We start from the raw sequence: 9846 nt of genomic DNA on the forward strand, positions 1-9846 counted from the left end.
CTCTTCTCCCAAGTAACAACTGATAGTACAAGAGCCTCAAGTTGTGCCAGGGGAGGTTTAGATTGGATATTAGGAAAAATTTCTTCACTGACAGGGTTGTCAAGCTTTGGAACAGGCTGCCCAGGGAAGCAGTTGAGTCACAGTCCCTAGAAGTATTAAATAGACGTGTAGATGAGGCGCTTAGGGACATGGTTTAGTGGGTATGGTAGTGTTGGGTTGACTGTTGGATTCAATGATCTTAGAGGTCTTTTCCAACCTTAGTGATTCTATGATTCTATGATTCTGTAAGTGCAGGACTCTGCCTTTGTTGAACTTCATGAAGTCTTTGTTCACCCATTTCTTCAGCCTGTCCGGATCCCTCTGCCTGACAGCCCTGCACTCCACCATTCTCTACTCCAGTCTGACACATTAACAGTGAACAAGGATTAGGGATTTTGCTGTATTTTGGGAGATTTTGGGTTTTTTACTGTGGAAATTTCTGTCTGTTCCCTTTCCTGGACAGAGGTACATGTTAAAGGCAAAAATTATTATGTCAACTGTTATAACTTTTTCCTATTCTTTACAGATATGTAACAGCTTCCAATAGAATTTGTCTTCTGGACAAACATGGAACCAAGAATCAGTTTATTTCACAAGATGGTTGCATTTTGGATGTCCTTCCTGCCATGATTCATTGCAGCTTTTTAAGAAAAGTAATCTCTTTCAAGGAGGGAGGCAGCGTTTTACCTTCTGCATTAAAAACATATTCTGGACAACGAATATTCGAACAGCAGATTTATAATTTTACCAACATTTCACACACAATTGTTGGGAAGGAGAGAGTGGGAAAAGACTGAAAAGAGATTCCCAACATATTTTAAGAGTAAGAAATACTGAATTACTCAAAGAATGAGATCACAGTTAGCAATAGTTTAATAAAGAAGGTAAGAAATATGTGACTAGGACCCTGAGTCCATAAATCAGACTGCTACAGGGTTGTTTTGCAGAATGCAGTGCTGTGCACTATGCCCAAGGACCCCAAGCCCCAGTTTTTGCTGGATCACAGTGGGGATCCTCATCAGGGTAGAACACGGGCACTGAACGTTTATAATAATACTGAAGCCGTGAGAGCAGTTTTTCCACCACATGAGGATATTTTTCAGACACATCTTTTTTCTCTTCAGGATCATGAACAATATCAAATAGCCAAAGTCTCTTTGTTGGTGGATCAGATGATTGAATCTTTGACTCATTGAACAAAGAAGGTGGAGGGAACCAATGACTGCAGCCTGCAGAAACAGGAACAGACCAAGGGTTAATTCTCAGATAAGGAGCAGCAGTGTGGAGATGTAGAGTTATACTGTAATCAATGAATTCACTACACCCCTTGACAAGCCACTGGCCAGTGATTGTTGCTGCATTCCTTAACTCTAGCCCAGCACCAGAGTCTAGTCCAGGTCTACCTATACAGGAGTTTTATTTATACAAAAAAGCTACACCATTGGGATTCAAACTTCCTTGTCAACTTCATGTCGATTGATTTCATGGAGTTTCTTCTTGGATTCGATGATCCTTATGGGTCCCTTCTCACTTGAGATATTCTATGATTCTATGACAGCGGAAAAGTCATTTGTATACAAAATACTTGCAAAATAAAATAATATGTTGTTTGGATTTTAGAAGTGCCCCTTCTAGGTTTTTGCACATCATCAAAAACCTGAGAAGTCAGCAGAATAACTAAAAAAAAAGAAAATACATTAAACAGAATTAAACTGTGTTTGGGGCAAATGGGAGACATGACACGCTGTACAAAAAGGAGTTACTTCATTACCTGGATATCCAGTTAGTAACTTCCATTTTCCATGTCGGATTGCTGCATGCATGGATATATTGAAAAGTGTATCATCCCATGGAGCAGAATTGCTCTGTGGTAAAGATGTCTTGTTGTCAATGCCAAGACCTTAATGAAACAATAAACTAAGTTAGGTACATTGTATATGCATGAAGTAATTTTTAGAATTCTGTTGGAAAACAGATTTTATTTTTATGTTGGATAAAGAATTTGTTGTATATACGTGCAAAGATCTGTCCTATGATGCACTGGATATATTTTACTCAGAACTTGAACTGCACCCCAAAAAGTTACCAGTGGAAAATGTCACACCTGAGTCTGGGTAACTGGACTCATTTTGTATACAGATATTATATCTCATATACCTATATTAAGAATGCTCACAATTGGAATTGCCAAATTTGCTCATACAAGAGCCTCTATCTTTTTTTTGCCAGTTAGGAACATAGGATTGAAAGATCTCCTGAATCAATGCTACTACTGTTAATTTGCTTAGATCACTCCAGGGACCAAGTCCCAGGTCCCGACTTGTAACCACACGCAGAGAGCTGCCTCTCTGCGCTGAGCTGACTACATTCACACAGATCCACAGCTGCCCAGCGAGGTACTTCTGTGGCATGACACAGTGTGAAGCATGTCTTCATGCCGTCTTGGGTAGAGTTGCACATGATGTGGCCCCATACCCACATACTGCAGAAAACTCTAAAGTGTCAACTAGGTGCAAATTCCTTCTCAAAAGGAAACCTGAAGCTCCTTATAGGAGGGAGCTCAGAAAAAAATTAATATGTATACACCAGGTATGATCAGGAGACCAGTTCTTTACTGAAACCAGGAGGGACTCAGACACTCCGGGGGCATCCAAACCATCTTGCATATCAGCTTTCATAAACAAGACAGGAGTTTAAGGCATAAAGTCTAAGAGTTTTATATTAACTGTATCAGTTGGTAGCTGTTCACCAAAAGACTACTAGAAGGCAACTCTATAATCAGACTAGAAACAAGACATCAAGAGGTGGAGAGAAACCACTGTTGATTTTCTAGCATCTTTCAAGACATGACTTTCAATCAGTTTAAGTAATTGGAAGGACTCAGCTGACAGATTTTTGCCACTGAAATGAAAAAGATAATCCATAAGATGTACAATGATCATGTGAGATCCAATATTAGAAGCAGAACTAGAGGTTTCCAAAAAGAGTAAATTCTATAACATCACAGTGGGGCAAATATACATAGAATAGAAGAGAGCAACAGAAAGTTTGGAAAGAAAATGCTGGGACACAATTTCTCTACTTTTTATGAAGGTCCTGCTAAGTTTCTATTTTATTACTGGGCTTCACACTTTGAATCAGTTTTTCTTTAATAAGCACTTTCTGTGCATACCCAAGTTCTTTGCTTACATCAGACTTGTATAATGTTCCCAGATAAATAATGCTATAAAAGGGGACTACTTGTTTAGAGTATACATACACAGACTGGGGAGGACTCAGCTTATCTTAGATCATGAAGCGTTGAAGCTGATGGTAAAAAAACCTAAACGCCTATAAAACCACGGAAAACTTCATAAATATCCTCTTCTGGAAGACAAATCCCCACACAGCCATGTGATGTCCATAGCAGATACGAAACAGTTTAAAGATCAATATTGCTTACTTTTCAACATCATTATGTTATGTATTATTCTGTCATACTGTTTGCTACTGGGAATACTCATCTTTGCCATCGACTTTCTTAAAGAGCACAATGAAAGACATTCAGCAGATCAAAAAACACAACCATGGGTTTTTAACATTATATCTCAAAATTACAATATTAAGGCTTGATCTAAAGGAAGAATTATGTGAGTCTGCATTTCTGATTTTAAGGTTTAGCATGGAGAATATGCTTCTGTCTGCTGAGCTACGGTATATGAAGCCATAGTATTACACAAGATAAATTATTTAAAATACTTCAAATAAACAGTACGAAAGATTGTATTTTTAGATGTGCTTTGCAAAATATCCTTAGAATGCCATGCGTAAGACTTAAAATAAGATTCAAGAAGATAAAATATTTTTAAAAACCCCTTATTTGGTCCAGGTAACAAAACCAAAATCCTAAACTAAGAGATGCTTTTACCAGAGCTTGTAGTCGAAGTTGTTTGGTGGAAGATAATCTTTCAGCAAAACTTCTTGAAGAGAAAAAGATAAATTCCCTCATGTTGTTACATGCTATTACAAACAGAACTCTGTCAGTCATGTGAACTCTCCCATTGCAAGCACTTGTCTTGTGCCAAAGAAATGTACTGTCTATTCTTCAGACAAATGCATTGCTTCCCAGGCAGTACAGGCCAACTTTTATCAGACACATCAGCCATGGAAAACAGATTGATGCTTGTTTGAATGCTCTCTACACAGGATATTTTCTAGGACTGCCAGTTCATTACATTATATAAGCACCAGATACAGAACTGAGATAAATAAAAATATTACTTGATATGAGTTCTCTTCTTCGCATCATATGACTTTCACATTAAGCTCAGATATTTCTGCCTCTGCATCTACCTGACTTTCTCCTTCTCTTCAGCCCAGCTGTTCAGTTTCTACCTCTGTCTCCATTCTTCAGCTTCTGCTAGTGCAGGTGAAACACAAAACGCCTGGGCAGTCTTCTCCCTCGCCGTATGAATTTTACAGGGATCCCTTTTCCAATTTGGCAGACTAAAGAAGTCACATCCTTTTTGTTTCCTTTGCAAGATAAAACACTCATTCCCATAGCATCTAAGCAGTTTGTCTCTGCATCTGTTCTAGATTGCTGGGGGTTTTTTCTTCTTTTTTTCCATTATGGTTTACCAGGCAGTGACAACAGCCCCATGCACTAATACAGCAGTCAGAAGACAGATGCCTTTTAGTGATCTGTGTAATCAATCAAGTCTGCCTTCACATGCCTGCATACTCTCCTTGTAGACTTACATATAAAAAATGTAATCCTTTTGCTTGTGCAAAGAGGCTAGACATTTTATTTTTCTGCCATTTGATCACCAGTGTGTCAGTGGCTAATGAAATACTAAAGGTTTGTTTTTACCTTAAAAGAAAAATGCCACAGCCTTTACCATGAATTTTCTTATTTTCAAACAGAAGCCACTGTTTCCTGAAGCCCTACTTCGTAGCCTCACCAGCTGCTATATTTCTTTTTAAGTAGCCTCTTGGGAAATAATACAATTTTTATTAATTGTATTATTTCACTGCTTAAGAAAGTGGTGAAATTTCATTCAGATATTTATTGTCAAATATTTAATGCTACAATGAATTGATCTAAATAGTGTTGTTTGGAGTTGTAGGTCACCAAAAAGTATCTAAATAGCTTTTACATCTCTGTAGAAAAAACAGAAAAGTCCTTCAGAAAATGTTGCCCTTGGTAAGTGACTTCGCAGTTTATATCATATTTCAAGACCATCCTTAGCCTTAACAGCCTGAAAAACGGTTTCAAGATGACATTTTAAAAGGAATTGAAGTGGCCAACTCCCACTACCTGCAAAAGCAGTTTATTATGTAAATAATGTAAAAGCCTGGCCCTTTGCCCCCTCTGAAAACTTCAGCTTAGTTCTTTTATTTCCATTACTATACATTGTCTCTATAAACAGATATATATTCCAAATTAGGATGTAAAAGCCTAAATAATTTTCAATAGCTAATTTGTATCTGATTTTTCAGAATGCCAATGTCATCAACTCTGAAAAATCTATGCAAGATGATCAGAAAGCATCAGTCAAAAATGTTAGCTGCATTTGCAAAAATCATTGCCATTTTGATAATTTGAATATTCCATAGCATACTCTTCAGGCAGGGCATTGAAAAATTTACTGGATAAGTATATAAATAACATCTTGAATGATGACCAGAGAATACATAGGACTTTTCTAAAAAGTGAACAATCTTTCAATGCATTAAGCCTTGCTAATGCACAAACATAAGTACCACAAAAGGGAATGTAATGAACATGTGGGAAAAAAGCCAATCCTCACTCTGCGTACACAAAAGAATGTGCTCTGAACAAGCTATTGCTATTTAGGGAAGAGTTTGCAAAGTTTTAATGAACAGGTCATGTTCAGCGGCAGTCAAGAAAGGCAAAACCAATATTAGAAGTGGCAAAGAATAAGACACTATGCCACCACTTAGGACCTTGTTGTGCCTCACAGAGGATACTGTGCGGTTTTGGTCCCCATGTTACAAAACGGACACAGAAAAACCGTATGAGATTCAAAGAGATGTGACAAGGAAGATTAAAGCTATGAAATAGCTTCTGTGTGAAGAATGACTAAATAAATATGACTTGCCATCCTCAAAGATGGACGACTGATGAGGGACAGGACAGAGGTCTATGAAATTGTGTGGCCATGACAAGCTGAATAAGGAACAACTGGTCTTTCCTAATAGGGGCATCAAATAAATTATGAAGTCACATATTCAAAATAAACGATAGTACATACTTCCTTATCACAAACCCAACTCAAGCGTGGAATTCCTTTCCATGGGATGCTCTCGATGCCAGAAGTTTATGCAGGTTGAGTGATAAAAAGGGTTCACAAAGTGGAAGAAAAATCCATCAGGGATTCTTATATTCAAAATCACAGCCTAAAGATCAGGAGCTCCATTAGCTGCAGGTTGTGGGAGACACACAAGAGTATATTTATGTGCTTGCCCTCATACACTCCTTCCTATACAACTGCTACTCTTGGAAACAGAATAACGAGCTAGACAGTTTTTTGGCCTGATCATACACAAGACATGTTACCAAATTACTTTCAGTTCAGGACAAGCCAAATATTTTTTTTACAAAAGAAAGTGCTATGTTGAAGCAGATTTATGCAACCCCTTTTATTATATTAATCTCTGTACGTATTGAACTGAAAGGGTCAAAACTTTCATGAAAGGTAAGTATAGAATCATAGAATCATAGAATATCTCAAGTTGGAATGAACCCATAAGGATCATTGAGTCCAACTCCCTGTTCCTCACAGGAGTAGCTAAAACTAAACCATATGACTAAGAGCATCATCCAGATGTTTCTTGAACTCTGACAGGCTTGGTGCCGTGACCACTTCCCTGGGGAGCCTGTTTCAGCAACCGACAACCCTCTCCGTGAAGAACCTTTTCCTGGTGCCCAACCTGAACTTCCCCTGATGCAGCTTCATTCCATCTCCTCGTGTCCTATCACTGGTCACCAGAGAGAGGAGATCAGCACCTCCCCCTCCGCTGCCCCCCTTGAGGAAGTTGTAGGCTGCGATGAGGTCACCCATCAGCCTTCTCTTCTCCAAGCTGAGCAAAGCAAGTGACCTCAGCCGCTCCTCCTAAGTCTGGCCCTTGAGGCCTTTCACCATCTTGGTCGCCCTCCTCTATAAGTATATATGATTCAGATTCAGGTTTAACTGTAGGTTTACAAATACATGAACACCGTGAGTCATTTCTAGCATACCCTCTAGTTTACTTTCACTGCTATTATTAAAAGGAGGGATAGCATAAAGAAATGAGAGTATTGATTTGTATTAGAAATGGCTTCCAATGCACAGATCAGTCCGTGTCAGTGCAGATAACTTAAGGCTTAAGGCTTGTTTTTCACTTATACCAGAATGTAAGAGTAAAGTAATTGAAATAATGGATTCACACCAGATTTATACTACTGTGATTGAGATCAGAATCTGATACCTACATTATTTCCTGCTTTGGTCATACAATTTTAAATTTAAAAAAAGCCCCCACAATTTACAGAAATATTGTAAGATGACAGGTTTTGCCATACCGAAGAAGTTATTTGGTACATTCAATCCAGCAGTGTGTCCCAAGAAGTAATTAATAACTGATGATTCAAAGTAAAACAGAAAAGATGAACCAAAACTGCTTACTTTGCCCAGAAATCTGTTCTTTCACTTCACTTTCTAAGCATAGGGAAGATCATAAAAAATGATGCAGGCCAGTGCTTAGCCCTGTTTTTTTCCTCTTAGCCTTTCAAAAAAGCTCGTTTGACTTCATTCAGTATCCCATGTGTATTCCTGATTTAATACATCATTTAGGTTAGGTGTGTAGCTCTTTCAGAGAAAAAAAATGTCTTTCTATGTATTTTTGCATACACTTACAATAGTCTTCTGCTTAACTCATTTGTTCACCTATCCAACTGGGCAATGATTTCTGGGGGTGGAAAATAGGAAGAAACATTTCTTCACATTTCTTCCCAGGTGATCAATGTATGCTTGAGAATCAATCATCTATTCCTTGGCTCATACAATCCTAGTTACCTATCAAAAACTTAACTAAAATAAAAAAAATACTAAATTGTCTGACCAGCATGAAAAAGACAAAATATCTGAAAATCCATTTATTTTCTGTGTAACTCAAAACCTTTTAAATTCTTCTACTACTGCTGTACACCAAAATAACTTTGTGACCCTTTGATGTCTGCAATGCTACATGGTAATAAAAAAAAGAAGGGCTGATCCAGTTTTACTACATTTTACAGCTTTAGATGTCTTATCAGAAGCTCTCTACTCCTCTTCCTGTATGGGGCTTATAAATCCAACTTGTTTATTTTTCTAAGTCTTATGATGTTTCTGACAGGTTTCACTGATATTCTCTGAAATATTTAATATTCAATCAAGAGCAAATACTAAAAAAAAAAATGTTTTCCTAATGCAAGCAAAATCAAAAAATAGCAAAGACAGAACAAAAAGCCACTGCAATACAGTACTTGGTAGGTAGGCTATAAAATTCAGATCTGTCAGCATCTGTATAAATATTTCCTATGATTTGTTTCAATCGTTTGCTTTCTATTTTGCAAAGCAAGTATTTCAAGTACCACATAACCATGATTTGTAAAAAAAGATTTAAGGATAGTCAACACACATATTGTGTAAATCTGCAAGGTTAAAAAAATAAAAAGATACAATCTGAACCTTTTTTTTTTTTTAAGAAAGGCTCGTTCTTTAGATCAGTCTAAAATACAAATTTGTGGAAACATTTCATTAAATGTAATAAATTTCTTAAGAGTATATTAATTTAACCTTCACTATCTAATTTTTAATCGTAAGAAGGAAGAAGATACACTGCAAATTTTCAGCTGAGATTTAAAAAAGGAGATATATAGGGGAATACATATTCTATACCTATCTATATATATATGCACAGATCTAATATGCATAGATCAATTACTCTTCACATTCCTCTAGCTTTCCTTCTTCTTTCTTTCAGTGAGACCAACTCAAATAATTGGTAGAAACCTAAAATGTGGAGATATAAATAGACAATACATCTAAAAATAAAACATTCTGCCTTCAGTCTATGATTAAGATGGTGAAAATGATCTATGTTGAGAAGAAGTTTTCTAGGTCGGTAAGAGATCAAAAAGCACACAGTTCTCTCTAACATACCATTTAGCGAGGTCCCGACCACAAAATTTAAAGGGTCCAAAACAATATTGCTTGAAGCATGCTATATTTCTGTGCACTGTGGTCTACAATACTAGTGTGCAGGGAGGCAATGTTGGGTACTGAAAAGCAATTTTGGAGAAAGACAAAAGAACGTTAATTTATTATTTATTTGTGAGACAGAGCCCTGCCCAAAGACTTAATCTAAACAGCCTAAGTGAGTGTCACATTGACTCTGCCTCTACAATTTTCCAATATCCTACACAGTAACAAAAACATTCTTTTATAAGCAGCTACAGATAATCAGTGCCCTTTGTGGACAACAGAAGCAAATGAAGCTTCTACCTTTGTTTCTTCACTTGCAAAACAAGGATGTCAAAAGTTATCTACCTTTTGCAGTATATTTCCCAAAGGAAAAAGTGAAAAACATCAGCATTCTCTATAGTTAAACTTCTATTTATGATAATATAATGTAGCCACAGATTCAGCCATATGACAGGGAAAATACAGTCACAAAAAGTTCCAAGCTTAATTGCAACCTGCTTGATGGAAAAGACTGAAAAGCATGCATTAAGAAAAGCCACAAAACCAAGGGTGAATTAAGATTTTAGATGGCTCACACTCT

At 37.1% G+C, this 9846-nt stretch overlaps 1 protein-coding gene across 1 annotated transcript in view; it reads right to left on the reverse strand.

Annotated features, from left to right (window-relative positions):
* Positions 1-1002: 1002 nt before the first annotated feature.
* LOC104075170 (arylsulfatase B-like) overlaps positions 1003-9846 on the reverse strand; it is a 32415-nt gene continuing 23571 nt past the window's right edge. Inside the window, exons 4-5 of the mRNA XM_009575591.1 lie at positions 1811-1939; positions 1003-1268 (exon numbers count right to left, since the gene is read on the reverse strand). Coding sequence (XP_009573886.1) covers positions 1003-1268; positions 1811-1939 — 395 coding nt within the window. The remainder of the gene's footprint in view (positions 1269-1810; positions 1940-9846) is intronic.

Source organism: Fulmarus glacialis, unplaced genomic scaffold (genome assembly GCF_000690835.1).
Source record: "Fulmarus glacialis isolate BGI_N327 unplaced genomic scaffold, ASM69083v1 scaffold5534, whole genome shotgun sequence".
In the NCBI taxonomy this organism is placed as follows: Eukaryota; Metazoa; Chordata; class Aves; order Procellariiformes; family Procellariidae; genus Fulmarus; species Fulmarus glacialis.